Here is a 19,571-nt window from a genome sequence, read left to right on the forward strand (position 1 = left end):
CTGAAATGATGGCAACACTCCCCATTAACAATGACCCTAAATGTTCCCTGAATCTCAGTGAATAGTCTTCTTTTTTTTTTTTTAATTGTTGGGTTCACGCTCTCTGCAGGTGAGTGTTGCACACCTTCGTGCGTGCGTGAGTGACTCGGCCAATCAGCGCGCGGGGACTGTCTGTTCTCAATTCACAACTTTCAAAACATTTACGCGTTTACGCGAGTCCAATTACATCACCGACAGTCAAAAAAAAAAAAAAAAAGTAGTCCAGCTCACCGGCGGGTGGGGGAAACAAAGACAACCTCTGACACACAACCCGAGAGGCTCGAGCTCAGTGGAGCGCGCGAGGACGAGAGCTGAACTAATGGACGTACTTTCCTCCAAAGCCATGAAGAAATCAAAGACGATATGCTGCAGCATAAAGGTAGGCATCAGTGCGCGCGGACGAGTACTACTGCTTAATTAGCATGAAACGTCTTGTTTTTACCTGCAGCACTTGTTCCCCTCGTTGTTTATATTAGCACCTGAGTTACGTGTCATTTTCGAAGATTGCATAATGTTACACAGATATTTAATACTGAAGTAACAAAAAGACAAGTGATTTCACGTTGTGTGTGTGTGTTTTCTTTCTCAGCTAACCTGTGCATAGTGTCTCGTGGGTAGTGTTGCCTAAGACTAAACAGAGCTTCACCTTAGATAAACAAGTTCTCTGTCAAAATGTTCCTACTTCAAAAAATAATTAAGTCGTCGGTAGTGAACTAACTTGAGTTGCCTTGTTACATCTTTAGAAGAAAAGAGAATGTTTAACAGTCATTTAATGATGATGAGAAGAACAATGTTTAATCTTTGCTTTGTGAGAAGATATTGTTGTCACCCTCAAACCGTTCACAATAATACTCATATCTTATTATTAAAAAATCGTTTATGAAAATTAACATCTCTAGGAGCCACAAATACTAATTTTTACTATTGATTAATCTGGTTATTATTGTCCTGATTTTGTGTTCTTTGTGAAACGTCAGAAATCAATGTTTCAGAGCCCAGTGTGAACTGATCAAATGTTTTGTCTGACCAACAGTCCCAAACCACCTAAATATTCATCACACGGTATTGTAAGAAGAGATACAGCAACAAATTCTCTCATGTTTGAGAGCCTCAAACCTCAGAATTTGTTCTTGAAAGATTACCTAATCGATTATCAGAAAAGCTGCTAATTAGTTTTGTCGATTCATTGGCTAATTGTTGCAGCTTTAGAAATGTCACTACTTCAGATGCATTTTTGATGTAGTAAAATGTTGACAGTTGTGTGTCATTAAATCCATCTGTATGTCACTTCTGACAAAAACGTTTTGATGCAAGTTTGATACATTTTCTGCGTCTCTGGCACTAACAGACAAAGTCTCACTGAACACTGAACTGTGACCCCCACTGAGCGCCAAAACGAACACCTGTGCTTCACTGTATGGCAAGAAACAGTCTGTTCCAGGGCCAGTGAGTAATAATAAGGCAAACCTCGGCGAGAAATTACATGTCTCCGTCATTGGTGTTGTGTGAATGGAGCGTGACTAATACGCTATACTCTGGAAGCCCGGACGAGAGCACTTTGGCAACTTCTAAATTCCCAGAAGGTGAAGACGTCAGTGTTTTTTATCTGAAGCATTCTCCCAACGAGTGCGGCGGGTCCAGTTACCGCAAATCTTCTCTCGTCTCCCCCCCGTTGAAACCAAGGTGTACAGATATAGAGAGGGTGAAGGACGGTGAAACAGATCACACAGACATCATCCCATCTCTCAAAATGGAGACTTCGACGTGAACTTTTCGCCCATCTTGCACAGTATGAATGTAACTTTAGTTCCACACTATATATTTACATAATGGGAGTAGTTTGGATCAAAGCAGACGAAGCAGCAGGTTATGAGTCAGTAAGCTATTCCTGCAGCGGTGAGGAGGGGAGGCAGAGGAGTATTATTTAAATCAGTCAAACTGTAATGCCAAAAACTTCTGATTACTATTGGCCTCCTCTCCAGCAATTGCAACTAAAAAAATGATTGTTCAGAGTTCAAATCACTTTGCTCTCAGCAGACAATGGTTTCAAAGGGGGCAATCCTATTCATCCATCTCCAACACTAGTACATGCTGTACGGCGCTCTGCTCTCTATTTTCCCAGCTTCATCAGGACATTTGTTTTTCGTGCTTATCTGCTGTGGGCTGCACCTATTCTGCGCCCGGGTTACACCATCAAACTCTCTTTAAGGACATCTCTGCCAAGTTTCTGCTCAGGGGCACATGATGTTTACATCCTGAACACTGGGAGAGAAATGTTCCAAAGCTCCTGTTCATTTCTCTGCATGCCTCAGTGCACCTGAGCACGTCTCTCACGGGCAATAGCTCAGCGTTTTGGGGAAAATACTGATCCATTTTAGATGGAAAGACTGATAAAAGCAGCTGGCTACCTTGGCTTGATTAGACCATTACAAAAAGTGCTTAGCTTAGCACAAAGTTAGCTTAGCTTACCACAAAGATGGAAAACAGCTAGCCGCAGCTCTATTTCAACATAACAAAATCCCTCTACTAGCACTGCTAAAGCACTCTTATTTACACATATGTTTTTTTTTTTCAACTATACAAAAAAAAGCATGGCTCAGCACAAAGTTAGCTTAGCACAAAGACTGGAAACAAATAAGAAACAGCTAGCTGTAGCTCTCTTTGAACGAAACAAAATCCATTTACTAGCACCGCGAAATAACTTTTTACATCATATTAACATTATATCTAGTTGTTTCAATCCATACAAAAAATTGCGTAGCTTAGCGCAAAGACTGGACACGAGGGTAGCCGTAGCAGCTAGCCGTAGCCCTATTAAACATAACAAAATCCATCTACCACCACTGCTAAAGCACTCTTATTTACACGTTATATCTGGTTTGTTTAAACGGTACAAAAAAGTGTGAAAACATGTCGTGGTTTTATCTGCCAGTCACTGCTCCCAGCCAAGAAATACAATAGTCTGGCACACAACCGCCTCATTAGACCATAATCACTTTATCCCTTCAGGTATATTTGTACTGATTAAACAGACAATGTATCAAATATGTATAAGTATTTATGCTAAGCTAACCATCTACTGTCTGTAGCCTTACATTTAGTGGACAGGCGAGTGTTTTCAATCTTTTCATCCAAATAAAGGAAATAAGAGAATTCCCCTTAGTATTTACCGATGGCTTTAAAACAGAGAAATTGCTCCTTTTGATCATGATGCTATTGTGCAGCAAAACCTTTTTTATGTTTGTTTCACAATGAAGGGAGGTGATTCTGTGGCTTTAGTTGCTTTCAAGTATCCTGGGAGACTTAAGGAGGTCAGGCATTTTTGTAGCAAAAAAACACATTTACATCCAGCATCGTGGCGACAACACGCGTCTCTGATGTAAAAGCGTTTGAAATTGAAGCATGAACTTCCCGCGATTCTTCCGCTCACAGCAGGGTCGAAGGCCGGGACAATGATGTCCAAACAGACGGTGCAGAGAGTGCTCAAAGGGGATACATATGCACATAATCCATGGAGGATTCAGCTCTGTCCCGCTTGTGGACATCAAATAGGCTTGTATTAACAGTGTGGGTAAATAATAAACCCTGCGTCTTCACAGTGTGACCTAATCACCACACAGCACAAGCTGTATCGCTGCTGCCCCTCTTTTTTTATTTCAATATCCTATGACTATCTTATCCAAGTGTCAACAATATGCACAACTCTTCATCAAGAAAAAAATAACCTGCTATAATCTTTTATTAATAACGATCATGGGAGCAAGAAAATAGTTTTTTGCACTTTCTCACGCTAATGCGGAAATTTGAAAGCCAAATAGTCAGAAAGCCAGAGGCTTGTCTCTGAAACACGTTTCTGCCAAGCGTTATCTGCAATAAAAGAAAATATAAATCCGACTTCGTTAAAGGCTCAAGAGGATTTGAAGTTGACCTGAAGCTGTGGTTAAAGAATCTGACTCGCAAACACCAGGCTCTTTGCCTGTCTGGGCAAAGGGATCCATTTGATGCGAAAATGAGGATGAAATATTAGCAAGTGTGAAAGCGTCTATTGTGTGTGCTAACAAGCCGTAAAGCCAAGCTTTAATAGGAGCATTAACTGTTCTGAGTCAAACACATAGTTTACTCGCCCTCGCCGACCTGGCAGCCGGCAAACAAACCGAAAGCTTTAAGATTTATCGCTGTTTTCATAGCAAACTCACTCCTAATAACACCTATTTCCTCTTCGCCGTCGTTTGTGCATTGGTGGCCCTCGGGGCGAAGTCATCGGAGTGTCTGTGAACGCATCCCGGCACACAAGACAGGCGAGTGGCTCATCCAGATGGGCGACATTGATCTCCTCCATATCTCTGGATCTGAGGAGGAAAGTCGTGCAATCAATTGGAGACACATACAGCATCGCTTCAGGCTTTGGCTGACAACGAATCCAAAATGTCGTCAGTGAAACACACGTTTCATGACTCCTTTTGGAGTTTAAAGGAAAACCAGATGAATTAACGCATTGTCACAAGACGCCACAATTTTGTCATATCGCGAAAACTATTATCAAAACAGCTTCTGAAACTAGAGGTGGAAAGTAAACTTTACAAGTCTTCCATTTGTGTGTGACTTCCTGGAGGCTGCCCGCCAAGAAATAGTCCGGTGCACATCTCTCCACGGTCCGGCTGTCGTCTTTACACTTCAGATTTTGTACGGATTCTGTTTGACATATAACATGACATTTGATTTCGTGAAAGGCTGCATAAAGGCTTGAGACTATGTATGTATGTATGTATGTATGTATGTATGTATGTATGTATGTATGTATGTATGTATGTATGTATGTATGTATGTATGAATGATGCATTGGTAGAGATTACCGAGCAGTTGTTAGCTCCATATCAACCAGCTACAGCATTAAAAACCTGCTTACTTACTGATGAATTAATAATAATGATCTCATAATACATAATAATAAGTAACTCTCTGAAATGGACCATTCTACATAATGAATACTTTAACGTTTTTCATCCTCCGGAGGCATTATGTTTTCAGGTTGTCCGTCCATCCGTTCCATTATCGTGATGCGATATCTCAGGAGGGAGTTTCTCCACCTGGAGTCGAGGATGAATTTATGTATTTAGGTGGTCAAAGGTCAAGGACACTGTGACCTCACGTCAGTTCCATTCTTGTGAACACGATATCTCACAAAGGCCTTCGGCAAATTTTTTTACATTTGGCTCAAACATCCACCTCGACGTAAGAATGAAGAGATGTGATTTTACATTTACATTTATGACCACACCTCAAAAGTTGATATGGTAATTTTGACAATTTCACACAAATGTCTAATATAATAAAATTATGAAGTGATGACATTTTATATTGATGTAAACAGCGACATGACTAGTTGGTGGAGACAGTTTTATTTTTTATTCTACTTTTGTACTTTTATTACATTTTGAATGCAATAATTCTACTTCCATTAGACTTAAACGTTTCATATTACTACTCCACCTCGTTGGATCCATCTGTGCTTTCTGTCTAGAAAATGTACAGTTTAGCTCTTTAAATATTTCTTATCTTTCCAATTTGTGCAAATTGTGGCTGCAGTCCAGGCCTGATGCGTTGGTACTTGTAAATGGTGTCATGTGTTTTTGTGAAGCAGCTGTTCCACTCACTGCATTTCACTGCACAGATAATATTGCTTTTCTGAAGTTTTAAGTATGCGCTCCGTTGGTTGAACGTAACGTCATCTCAGTGTGTCGCCTGGGCTGAAATAGTTGTGCTTAACTCGAATCCTCTGGTGCTTTTCCGATACGCCACATATGGGATGACAATGGGATTCCTCTGAAGGCGTCTCTGTTTCTTGGAAGTATTTAGGCCTCTGGGGAGGAATACGTTCTAGGCTTTCAGTCTGATCGGTTTCTAAGCATCTCTTGCCGTTGAAAATGGCACAAAAGACACTTGACATTTATGACTATAACCTAGAGACTCAACCTGTCTGTGTGTCTGTCTGTCCCAGCTGTTTGTCCTGTGCCACGGCCTCCTGCAGCTCTCTCAGCTGCTGTACAGCTCCTACTTCAAGAGCACCATCAGCACAATCGAGAGACGCTACGGCCTCAGCAGCTACTCCTCGGGAACCATTTCCTCTCTCCACGAGGTAGGCGCCAACAACAACATAACCTCTCGCAGCCTGAGATATTGATAGCTTTATTTCAAGGATGCCAATGACCGAGGAGGAATTGGAGAACAAGCAACTTATCAAAATCACAATTCCTGAAATCGAGCCAGAAGTATTTTGGCTCAGCTTTATTACGGATGTGTGGGGCCGAGGAAATGATAAAGTGTATCGTACCGTACCTGTACCGGGATTTAAATGCGCCGGTAAATGTTTCCCAGGGTTCAAGTATGCATGACCAGGGGTCACCAGTGACTGATTAGATCACCATGTTGACATTTGCTGCCTTTAGGCTTTTTCAATTATTTTGCAGCTCGGATCCTCACAGGATTTGGCTGCACTTCTATATAGAAAGTGATTCATGAGATCTGACTTGATTGCATGATATTTTATGAAAACACAGATCAAACAAAGATTTTGGTTATAGAATAATAATAAAAAAAGTTTGAGCAACTGAAGAGACAGATATATCATTAATGGTGGGAAATGGTGGAGACCAAAACAGAGTTACAAGAAGAGTGAATATTGAGCACACTTTCATCACAAATGAATGCTAATCTTGCTAATAAGCAAATGTTTGCTACATCAACTGAAGAGGTTTGGTTGTTCCAGCTTTCCACTGCCCCCAAGTGGCCAAACGGTCAGTTGATGCAGCTTTACATTTCTTAAATTCGTTCTGCCTCTACATTTCTAAAACATTAATGCTGAACTGTGGCTGGGTGGTGCGCAGACTCCACTAAATTTGCATTACAGTGCAACCCTGGCCACTTCCATGTTTGGTTGTGACAGTCCATTAGTCATGTTGGAACACTGAGACCTGAGAAGAGTGACGGGATTGATTTGAAAAGAATGACAATGCTCCCTTTGGCTCCTCTTTGAAGCATGAGTCTCTCTTCTTTTTTTTGTTTGTGTCTCTTAGATCAGCAACAGTGTGCTGATTGTGTTCGTGAGCTACTTCGGAAACCGCGTTCACCGTCCTCGCCTCATTGGAATCGGCGGCCTGCTGATGGCCGTCAGCGCCATGATGCTGACCTTACCTCACTTCTTATCCCAGCCCTACGAATACGACTCCGTACTACACAGTAAGACAAACGCCTGAATGTGAGGCCACCGCTGTGACAGCTGGTGTGACTCAGTCCAGAGCAGGGGGACTCGGGAATGTACAAATATGTCAATGCACTTTATGAGACTTTACGTAAGGGTTCGTCTGAGGGAAGGCTCCGTAGCACTCAGCGGGAGTCACGCAAGTACCTGCTCTTTGGCTTTTTGTACTCGCCGGTGCTCTCCAGCTGAAATTTGGAAAAAACAGAAGGAAATTCATAATCTCTATGCACTTCCTGAACATTAAGAAGATTAGAGTTACCTCCAAGACATTTAATTTGTAATTAATCTTTCCTATTTAAATTGACCCGCAGACGGAGTCAGTGAAGGGCCAGAGAGGCTTCAGGAAATGAGTTGGACATCTGCATCCACTGGCCTGTCGTTAACTCTTTTCTTTTTCTTTCTTTCTCCTCCCCGCTCCCGTCCGCGTGTGACCACCTGCCGTGATCCAGATCGCCATGACATTTGCAACCTGCAGAGGAACTCGAGCGGCCTGGAGTCTTGCGGCCGTGACGAGTCCAGGCGCCTGGCCGACACCAACAACCTGTGGCTGCTCATGGCCAGCGCTCAGCTGCTCTTCGGCGTGGGCTCGGTGCCCATCCAGCCGTTTGGGATCTCCTACATAGATGACTTTGCTGGGCCCGGCAACTCCCCTATTTACATAGGTGAATGGCCTGTAGTTCAGCGGTAGATTTGTTTGGATAAAAGAGAACACAACCTGAGGTACACGGTGCTATCGTCCTTGGGGATTCTGCAGGTGTTCATTTTGAAAATATACCGATTTTAAACATGTATTTTGTGACATTGGGGTTTAAAAAAAAAAGTGTTTTTTAGATTTTGAGGTTCAAATGTTCTCCCACATTTACATCTACCCTTGTTGCCTGGACAAAAAGATAGATCAGTATCAGTGTTCTGAGCTCTGGATGTAGTCACTTTCAGACAGTGTGTCTGCTGCAGTACAACACAAGTTTGAAAAGGGAACGACCTCAGTTAGGAGCACGGTAGAGTTAGCATCCGATTACTAAAATGTTTAGCAGCTAGAAACCTGAATTCATCCCAGCTAATGTTATTATGTTTTTATTATTATGTGGTATAATGTTTTTCATACAATCAGCATGTTTTTAAAGTTAAGATTAAGCAGTTTATCATGATTTTTTTTCTTCCCATCCTCGTTATCCTCAGTCACAGAGCAGTGAGGAGACGTGGTAGAGAGACTAAACCTGATTGGTTCATTCTGAGCAGCACACTGATTGGTGCTTTGCATCGAGATTGATTTTGGGGCTATTAATGCATAAAAGCCAAAACAAACCTACACAAAACCATGTCAAAGAATAATGCCACGTGAACATCTTGGACAAAAAATCAGATTGTGTCGCGATTTGGCAAGAAAATTGTAAAACAGCTTAAGAATACTTAATAATACATAAACTCTGCCTCACATTTCCTTTATCATTCGCAGCCATCCTGTTCGCAGTATCTGTATTCGGGCCCGTCATCGGCTACCTGCTGGGCTCATTCATGCTGCGGATCTTTGTGGACGTGGACAAAATTGGTTTAGGTAATGATCATGTGTTTAAAGGCATCCCAAAGTTATTTTACAGTTGGGTTACAGCGAGAAGGATGACTCACTGGTGAACTTAAGTGTCCACTGACGTTTCCTTGCAGGAGCTGATCTAGAGCTGCAACCGAGCGATCCCCGCTGGGTGGGGGCCTGGTGGATGGGCCTGCTCATCACCTCCGCCTGCCTGCTTCTCACTTCCATCCCTTACTTCTTCTTCCCTCGCAGAATGCCTTCAGACGATAATGTAAGTCACACTCACAGGGATCTTTCAGAGCGAAACAGCCCTGTTTTATGACTAAACATTCAGTGAACTGCAGCGTATCGCTCATGCTTTACTGGCTCCTACTGGCTGTATGTCAGCATTGCGTTTTACTCCGTCTTGAAGGCGCAAGATGTTTCTCAATGTTAACATATTACCCCACATTATAACTGACATATCATGTTACTGGACACATTCCAGTTCCCAAGAACTGATTTGTACATTTGTGAGTTACGTTTGACCTTTTAACAATCTGCAGAAAACATTAGATAGTCATTGACAATGTGACGCCAGATTCTGTCCCCAGTGAGTGAAATCACATTTTGGCTCTCCCAACTTTGTTCAGGGCTTGACTTGGAAAAAAATAATACAGCTGTTGTAGTGACTGTTACTTAGAGGCACAATGAGTTGGATTTTCCTAAAAAGAACAATGTTTAGAAGAAGAAGAAAAAAGATCCCTATCAGTCATCCCTTAGACTAGAAGTGTATGGCGGTGTCTGTATCTGCAGAGACTCTGCCTTCTCATTGCGTTTTCTCATTTTGCTGTTTTTTGAGACGTTTCTGGGCGTCAATCTCAATGTAGCGACCAGGTGCCAGATCGTAAGCATGCATCAAAGAGTAAGCCACGAAAATGGTGGAAACGGTGCCAAAAAAAATGCAAATAAAGCGAGGAGAAACTCCAAGGAGACGAAGCTCAAACGAGAGTGAATCTGGGGATGTCTTTCACCCGCTGGAGACCAGAGGGCGGGGGCTTTTTGGTGGTTGTTGAGCGGGGGAGGAGAGGGCCAACTTTGACAAATCCTACCCATATTACCCATAAAGGTATAGTTTTGAACTGGGGTTGTATGAGGTACTTATCTTTGTGAATGTATTCCCTACAGGAGATGGCGGTCGAACTGGAGGCGTGTAGACCTCATACAACCCCACTTCAAAACATCCGAACCAACCTTTTAAAATCCACTCTAAAATCAGTAGAAATAAATACATTTGCACACATTAAAACTAAGAGCATGCATTTTAGTATGAAAGAGCCATACAAAAATTCCCTTTGAGAGACAAAAACTCAGAAATCTTCCATTGTGGTGTTTGACAGCTTCGGGTGATTTTGAATGCATGAGCACTGTGGAGCTATTGCACAGAGCTGTCAAGTCAGTTCTCATGTTCCCACGTCAGTGACTTCACGAATGCAGCATGAACAAACAAAGGGGGTGTAAGATGACCGATGATTCAAGCTTCCCAACTAAGAACAGAGCTGATGTGATTTTGCAAGCGACCCTCTAAATTTCACAATGTCCTGTTTGTTTGAATTGGTACAACTGTATTCATTACATAGCAGGTATTTGCCGTTATGTTTCAGGTGATTGGAAGTGAAACGGACTTGAGTGATGACTTTAAGAAGCCAGATGTCTCCTTACTGGATTCCCTGAAAAGTACGTTTATTAGATTCAGATTGCAAAGGTTCCACCTGTTAGATACACAGTTTCATTTTCTTAACATGTCCTGTAATGGATAGATAAGAGAGAGTTTCTACTGAAGTCGATACCAATAGTAATCAGTATGTGTGCTTGTGTCTGATCAGTGTTTCCCAGAATGTTTGTCCACCTCCTGTTGAGCCCTCTCTTCCTGATGCTGGTCCTGGCCCAGTGCTGCTTCTCCTCCGTGATCGCGGGCCTCGCTACGTTCCTCAACAAGTTTCTGGAGCGGCAGTACGGTGCATCGGTCGCCGACAGCAGCCTGCTAGTAGGTAAGTGCAAATGTAAAGATGGGGCTTCAGGAACAGATCCCACGATAGACTACTTTCAGTCGACTGCTTGTAATCAATGTCAGCAGTTAGATGATTCAAGTCATGATGTACAGCGTGGTTTGTATCGAACCATTTTTGTGAAAGCAATGAAACGGTCTGTTAAATGTATTTAATGGACACTGTGGAGTGTGTCAGCCTGCTTGCACTATGGCCACTCTCCAAAGTGAATTAGGTTTGTGCTGTCATCTTTTCCCACACAATCATTTTATTTGGGTTTTTGCTTCCTTTCTAAAGCTTTACCCTTTACAATAGGACAGACTGCACCTGCTATTTGTGTCACAATGTCAGGAAACGCATAAAATGACACATGGAGTAGACAACGATTAGCAACTTTACGTGCCGATCACTGAGCTGTCCGCGGTTACCAGGTGCTGTGAATCTGCCGTCTGTCGCGGTGGGGATGCTGATCGGCGGGGTCATCATGAAGAAGGCCGGCCTCTCCCTGAAGACCATCCCGCGCTTCTCCGTTGCCATGCTGACCATGTCCACCCTCCTCTTCATCCCTCTCTTCTTCATGGGCTGTCCCACGCAGAAAGTCTCTGAGGTCAATCACTACCAGATTGGACAGTATGGGTGAGTGAGAAGGGTGGGTCATTCCAATGATTGGTTTTATGTGAAAAGCTTTGTTTCTTAAAGGGGTGTCTTAAGTTTTGGGACTTTTTATTGTTAGTCACACACATTCAGTTTAGCTTATGTGAAAACCGGATTACAATCAAGAAACAACCTGTATATCTTATTATATTTCCCAAGTCCCCAAATTTCCAAATCAGTTTCTGAAATATGATTACATTTTCATAATCATTCATCAAATCTGGGAGCCTTTAGAGTGCATACACACATACAGGGAGACTTGATGCAGTGTAATCCATTCCTTTGTTAACGTTTTAGGTCATTAATATGTAAATTGTAGGAGATGGGCAGTATTTCTATTACTTGTAATTGAAATACGTATTTCAATTACTTTTGAGTATTTTGTAATTTGTATTTGATAGAGCCGATTAAAAATCTAACGTAATTTGTAACAAAATACTTCAGAGTGGAGTAATTTTGTATTTAAAATATTAAAAAAAAAAAATTAAAAATAAAATTGAAGGCATAATGATATGAAATGTTCTTATTGTAGAACATATGATGTGTCTACTGAACTAATCTACATCAAATTATTTTTATTAAACATGTTTCTTTTTGTTAACTTGTTTAGAACGTTTCTTCTTTTAGTATACAAGTGTTCATGACAATAAAATCTTAAACTGCCTTTAAATATTAGTCTTGGCCAACTAAAGTCCAAAGAACCTGAAATAGAGATGAGTATAGTGTCAATAAGCCGTTGTAATGAAACATGTTGGTTAGATGTCTTTAGGATAAGATATATCAACCAACATACTGTTGTCTGAGGTGCAGGGGAATGTGTCACAGACTTTCAGATGTGAAATAACTAAATAACATTACAATGAATGAGAGAGCTTTAGGGCTCTCTTAGTGTTTGGAGCTAAGTTGTATTTCCTAAACGTGCAAAAGGACTAAATATCTGTTTTAAGTTATCAATTTTGTATCAGAAGGCACATTTGTGAGGCTTATAAGGACTTAAGTGTGAAATGTTTGCCTAAAGCAGAACAGCTGGAGGTCAGAGTGGGTGACATCAGCTGCTCCGCTATCGCCCCCTTCTGGCTTGGGCCCCGTTCCTCATACGTGGTTCAACTAAGTCGATCAAATGTCCTATCATCCAGCTTAAATTAACCCGATGATTGATGTCAGGCTATCTCGGTTCCTCAAAGGCTGATCCGCGCTCAAACAATCTCGTTAATTCGAACCAGACGTCAGTAATCATGATCCTTGCGCGTGCCCGTCCTACTTCAAAAGGGGGAAGCGTTGATCACCGAAACCATGATTTTCTAACAGTACAACGGCAAATAAACGCAAAGAAAGAGCCTCTTTTTTGTCCGCTGACGAGCAGGAGATGATCATGAATGCATATGAGGAAGTTAAATGCGTAAGTGTTGGGAAAATGTATAGGTTAATTTTAAGTGCCTCATCACCCCAATCAATCAGATGATATTTCTTTAAATGTGCTGCTGGCAGTAGGCTTAATGGAACGCATCATCCAATGAGATCTTATAGCGAAAATTATTATCTCAACTCTTTCAGAATAAGTAGATAAAAACAAGCCCAAAGAGTATCTAACTGATACGAATTAATAGATACTTATGAGGATATATGTACTGTATGCGCTTATGTATCATGTACTATATATATGTGTATATACATGTATGTGTAGTTTACCATATACAACTAGGAGTTTGAATATGCGTGTGCGAATCTGTGTATGGGCGTAATCAGTATATGTATTATTCATAATCAGTAATTCAATCAATTGAAGCAGTGAAAATAAATTGTGTGTGATTCTCTCTATTCTTATCATGAGTCCACCTTAATCATTTTCTACAATAATGATATGCTATGGTGTACTAATAATACTGTCATATAATTGTGCTTTCAACCATCATGTAGTTGCAACCCAGCTATCAAGAGGACATGGGAGCGAGTAAAAACTAAGCATTAAAACATTATTCAGAATGGTGAGTCAATATGAAGGCAAATCACTGTCAAAATCCGAGAGCGCAAATGAGATCCATGCGCGAGCGAAAATCAAAGTTGGAGGTTGCAAAACCAGATACCGTCTGAGCGAGACGAACTGCGTTACCACGGTTTTGCACTCAGCGGCTCACGGTGCCACAGTCGTGGAACGGGAGCAGTGAGAGGACGGGTTTTCTGTTGGGTGCAGTCTGCAGCCTCACCGCCAGATGTCACCAAATCTTACACACTGTCCCTTTAAGAAAAACTCTTCCCCGTGTTTAAGCTAGCATGGTAACTAACTTTATTTGCTTTCTTTGCAACTTAATATTGATGTGTATAATACATCAGAAACACATCATATTTTAACCTTTTGTGACTGCAGGTTGCTGTTGCTGATAGTCACAAAGTACTAGGATGTATTCGAGTCAAAAGCCAACAAGCTAATGAAACATGGACTGTTCTAAACTGTTTTCTCTGCCCTCCACAGGTCCCTATCCCTGTGCTACTCCAACTGCTCCTGCCCCGCCAGTGCCTTCAACCCCGTGTGTGGCTCTGATGGAGTCGAGTATATTTCTCCTTGCCATGCGGGCTGCACCAACTTCACCAAAGTCCCGAACAACACCCACAGGGTTCAGGTCAGTGCCCCCTCTGCTTAAATGATATGCTTATTATACATATTCCAAACAAAAACACTTTAAAAACTCTAAAAAATAATTTAAATGAATCATTTCTTTTTTGCTTTTTTATGGTATTTTGGTCAGACACATATGCAACGCTGATTACCGTAATATGTGTGGTATTTGTTATAAATGAATGTTGGTACATAGAGGGTGATAAGAAGCTGTGCATGGAGGGACTTAGGACCCAGGGGAATGTAGGTGAAGGAAACAGGAAGAGACGGAAGAGCTCTTCCTGTCTCTTCACCACACAAACAACTGCCGGACGAAAATGTCTGCTTAATAATAAAAATAAAACTGCGTTAATGCGAGATAAAATAATTGTCAGCGTTAATTAATTAATGCGTTAATGCGATAATAACACGTTATCTTGCCCAGCATTAATATATATATATATATATATGAGTCTGTAAGATATGCTTGTGATAGTGGGCTGCATCAACACAACTTGACTTTTGGCTGCCTTTTTTAATTTGGGGAATATTTGTGCAACACTAGAATAACAATACAATAAATCATCTCCAGTAATAAGTGAAATTACCTGATGCAGACTAATCATGTAAGATAGGAATGCTAGATACATTTACTGAAAACAAAAAGAATATATACAATTTGTTTTTAAAGCAGAAAAAGTGTATAATTGTCTCTTCTAATCAAATATAATTGTTGTGAATGTGGGATGAGGGAATATGTTTTTGGTTCTTGTCCTAGCACAGGCTCTGTAAATGAGGGCCTAAGATGCCTCTTTAGAGCTGGGACACAAACTAGATCTTGGGGCGTTATCCCAGTATTTAGACTTTGTGACATATCTTCTAAATGAACACACATTTCATATCAGCAGACATACAATACATAATGTGTCTCCTGAGCCAGGAGCTTCCAGTATAGTAGCAGTCAGAACAGACTGCTCTGCTACTCTCTCACAATCAATGTCTGATCAATGCTTATTAGTCACAGAGCGTATAGGAGGTGTTTTTAGAGGGATAAAACGTCAGTATTTAGACGTCACAGCTTGTGAATCATCTTCCAATGGGTGGAATGTGTGAAACTGCTAATAGATTGTATTAGTCAGTTTGAGTCAGCATGTAAGCCTGCTGTTTAATGCTGCAGAACAAACACAGACAGAGATGGCTACAGCAACCTAATGTATTAATCCCAAGAAGTATTTATTTTCTCTTTCTCTTGGACTCAGATGTGCAATCAATAAGGTCTGAATCCGTTTTCATTAACTATTGCTGCATTTTTACTTGAATAAATCAGCCAAAAAAGTATTTTGTGTAGTTTGAGGGTGAAAGATCCATTTTAAATGTAGAAAATATTTATAGCTGAAGTTTATAGCTGCAAAAACCCAACCTTTCTTACTGTATACAAGTAAGACACATGTACTTTCCATGTTTTCACAGAAAAAGCTATTCATATATTCATTTGCCTGTTTTGTCCCTTTAAAATCCCTGACCAGTTCTTAAAGGAATGCTTTGACAGTTTGGGAACTATGGTAGTTCCCTTTCTGAGAATTAGATGAGAAGATTGATGCCACTCATGATTGTGTGCTGAATATGAAGCTAGAGCCAGGAGGGGCTTAGCTTAGCATAAAGAATGCAATCAGGGGGAAACATCGAGCCTGGCTCTGTCCAAAGGTACAAATCTACCTCGCAGCATCTCTGAAGCTGAGAGCACGTTTAGAGCTAACCGGCTGCGAACTTCATATTTGGAATACAGACATGAGAGTGGTGTCTATCTTCTCATCTCACACTCAAGAAAGCAAATAAATATATTTCCAAAAACTTGTTTTGAATTTTTTTTGTCGAGATAACAACAATAATGTTTGCTTGCTGTTTGGATACAGCTGTACACCAACTGCAGGTGTATATCAGGGAGCCAGAGTAATGCCCAGCCTGCTCCCTGTCCAAACAACTGTCCTCACCTCCTCCTCCCCGTCATTCTTGTCATCTCCCTGGCCTCACTGATCGCCTGCCTCACTCACAACCCCATGTACATGATGGTGCTCAGGTAAGGAAGGATGAACAATGAAGAACAACGTATTACAGTGTATTCTTTTTCATTTCTTCTTATTCCTTTTAAATTCAAAATGACCAAAATGTATCTAATGGATGATATAATGTGCTTGTCCTCCGGTAAAAACACTAAATTGTGATCATATGAATCATATATTTTAATCTAGTCTTCTACAAATACTGTTTTAAGCAACAATTGACTTAGTAGCTTCTGGTTTTTACAAAACCTTTGCAAAATAAAGTCAATTTTAATTTAATTGTTTTTTTAAATACATGGCTGTTTTTCAAATATGAAATGTGTCACTTCTGCTGTTGTCTATTGTATTGTATTGAAGAATGACTTGGTGTACCAATATAAAACACAGGTATTGACCATCTAATTACTTTTCCTGTTCATTTCAGATGTGTTCCCTCTGAAGAGAAGTCATTTGCAATAGGAATTCAATTTTTACTCATGAGAATATTAGGTAAGTCAGGACACAAATCCTGTTTGTGTGTAGTGCCATACTCGTATGAATAACTAGTTATTGTATTAACGATAAGCTTCTGTTTGTCAAACGGTCCACTAGAGCCTCCAAATCCCAACATGTCCTCCGAGCTCACCGTTGTATGGAGCCTCAAAGGGTCCAAAATTAAATAAATAAAAAAACAGTCAGAAATAAATATTTGCATGAATGAATTGTGAAAAATATATTAATGATCAAATAAATTACGTAGTATTTGAATTCATTATTTCTTTATTCTTATTTTTCATAATGCCTATGTAATAGGAGGTCAACTTTCATTTTATAAATAACATGAAATAAAGGTGTCAATGGGAAGTTTAATTTCTGAAATCTTCTCACTAAATTGAGAAATTGGTTAATTTCGGCTATCTATTCATTTGAATTGCCTATTAATTTAATATTGCACACTTAAGGGCTTTGTACAGTTGAGTGTCACTGGGATGTTGGGCTGCTGTACGGTGCTCCAACAAAATTGAACTTAATTTTGAATTCCATTCATCAGAACATCTAAGCAAATGTTGGATTGCCCTCTAGTGGCTGTAGCTCAACCACATGGAGATAGAAATGTGTTTACTCTCTACATACTCACCTTTTTGTCCCCCTCTCAGCCTGGCTGCCCGCCCCTGCTCTCTTCGGGACAGCCATCGATACTTCATGCATCTGGTGGAGACGCGTGTGTGGAAAGAAGTTTAGCTGTGGTTACTACGACAACAACATCTTGAGGAACCGGTTAGAAAACGCACCACTCAGAGCGCATCTCGCACAGGCAATATATCCACACCACTGTTGACATCATCTGTCTTCATCTGTCTGATCCCTGCAGGTACTTGGGCTTACAGGTGGGTTATAAGGTCATGGGTATCGTCCTACTGATGATGCTGGGGTGGAAGGCCAAGCGGACCCAGGAGTACAGTCTGGAGAAGAGGCCTGAAGGACCGCTCTGAGCTGAGCTCCAAGCCTCTGCATCCCCTGAAGTTCTGCTGTGGTGGGTAAACATGCCGGAGAACAGTGTTGCAGAGCCAAGCTGCGTCAGCTGGAGAAAGCCGCAGCCAAGACATGCCTGCACTGACCTCAATTTCTGGAGGCCCACTTCCTCACCTGGTGCTTCACTGGCTGGAGTTGAGATGTAATGTTTTTGGACGCTTTAAACTTATGATTGGATTTACTCTGACAACATCACCCACTTATTACAAGTTAAGAGAGGACAGCTAAAACACCTCTCTTGTGTGGTACCTCAACAATAATGATGGGTTCAAACAACACGTAAATATCTTTGTCTCTGACTTGTTCCTATAAGGGAGAAATCTGTTCAGGTTTCTATTTCCAATGGGAACATATTCTGTAACTAATTAAATGTATTGGCTTAATATTTAAGTTTATCTTTTTATAGATGTTTGTCTCATACACTGAGACATCTGTGATAACTGCAATACTAATTTCAAAAAATACGATGATCACATATAACACTTGATTGAATTGCAATGCTAATGAATTTTAAGATATCAAGAACGTACACTGTTTCTTGTAAATTGAATTAAAAGCACACATTATGCTCGCTGCTGGTGTGTTTATATTGGTTACAGTGGAGTGCATACATGTGTACTAGCTAATATACAGTACAATTAATCAAGTCAGCGTGAAGTCCTTTTCATTTCTATGTTTGTCTTAAAGGCTAGATAACCAACCAAATGTTTACAACACCAGTGGTTTTGGTATTTCAATTAATTTCAAATTTCCATCTCTTAAGTACAGTAGCAGCCAAGGTGAGTCCTTTATTTTTAGATAATCGTGTGGCCATATGTGTGTTCGAGGGGTCCCTGTGACAACATTTTTAATTTGATTTTTTTGTAGTTTAGATTGTGCTCACTTGGTGCATATTCAATTGACCACAAACAAACTGTGACACACACAAATAAATATGAATAGATATATAATAAAAAATAGGTAGTATAAGTATTTTAGCATTTGAGTGCTGATTAGTCTGTGTGAAATGCAGTGGTGGGCCGTGCATTTTATAACTGGGCCTTCTGTGCTGTCCTACTGAGCTACGGTTATTTGTGTCTAGGGGTGTAACAATACACGTATTCATATTAAACCGTTCGGTACGAGGCTTACGAACTGAACAATACATTTGAATAATACTAGTGCATTTGGAAAATGCAGGAGCTTAAGTTATTGGAAATATGTTTTCGGTGGACTGCACTCACGTAACAGACAACGGGCTGTGTGACCTTTTGAATCTGGAACAATAACAAAAAACAGCTGAGGCCCCGCGTGTGTTCAGGGAGGGTAAGCTAAACTAGTTTAGCGGGGAAACAACAGCAGTTAGCTGTTCCCTACTGATTCAAACCGAGAATCAAATGTCTGAAATAACGCCGCGATGACGGGATGCTTCGTCATTAACGGACAAGTCAGAATCAATGTAATTAACACAATGACAAGAACAAACTCACAAGAACCAGTCACATATATTTATATGACAATATAAAATGTCAAGCATGACAAATCAATCCAGCAACACTGCAGAGCTAGAGCATGAGCCATTCATATTATTCATGAAATGACACGATAGACAAACTAGAAAATCCATTTCCTGCTGAAAATGCGTTGGAATGCTGAAAGCTGAAATTAATTGCGAAAACATTGCTGAAAATAGATATCGAATTTAAAAAAAATTGCAAAAAGCTTAATAATTCAAAAAGTTTAAAGATTGCAAATATGAAGTCATATCACCCCTCTCCTGAAAGCTGAACATTTTCACTAACTATGGTGTCTGTAGCTGAAAGTATGAGGAAGAAGAAGGCTTTGAAAGTTGAAGAAGTTTAACAGGATTTGAAGATTGTAGTTGTAGTAGAAGTATTATAAGTAGTAGAAGTATTAG

The 19,571-nt window shown here is 40.6% G+C and overlaps 1 protein-coding gene across 1 annotated transcript; it reads left to right on the top strand.

Moving 5' to 3' along the window:
• Window positions 1-288: 288 nt before the first annotated feature.
• On the top strand, window positions 289-18,304 carry slco2a1 (solute carrier organic anion transporter family, member 2A1). Its single transcript, XM_079157244.1, has 14 exons — window positions 289-418; window positions 6,038-6,175; window positions 7,113-7,275; window positions 7,747-7,959; window positions 8,754-8,852; window positions 8,960-9,099; window positions 10,472-10,544; window positions 10,694-10,858; window positions 11,287-11,491; window positions 13,980-14,127; window positions 16,016-16,179; window positions 16,587-16,651; window positions 17,299-17,419; window positions 17,514-18,304. The coding sequence occupies exons 1-14, from the start codon at window positions 359-361 to the stop codon at window positions 17,632-17,634; spliced, it is 1,875 nt and encodes a 624-aa protein (XP_079013370.1). The 5' UTR covers window positions 289-358; the 3' UTR covers window positions 17,635-18,304.
• Window positions 18,305-19,571: the final 1,267 nt, after the last annotated feature.

This window comes from Pholis gunnellus (assembly GCF_910591455.1).
Source record: "Pholis gunnellus genome assembly, chromosome: 4".
In the NCBI taxonomy this organism is placed as follows: Eukaryota; Metazoa; Chordata; class Actinopteri; order Perciformes; family Pholidae; genus Pholis; species Pholis gunnellus.

What these genes read in the sequence shown, in the direction of transcription:
- slco2a1 (XM_079157244.1), top strand. Translation starts at nt 359, where the DNA reads ATGGACGTACTTTCCTCCAAAGCCATGAAGAAATCAAAGACGATATGC. An exon ending in CGACAGCAGCCTGCTAGTAG is followed by an intron (nt 10,859 to 11,286) that starts GTAAGTGCAAAT and finishes CGCGGTTACCAG; the next exon opens with GTGCTGTGAATCTGCCGTCT. An exon ending in TACCAGATTGGACAGTATGG is followed by an intron (nt 11,492 to 13,979) that starts GTGAGTGAGAAG and finishes TGCCCTCCACAG; the next exon opens with GTCCCTATCCCTGTGCTACT.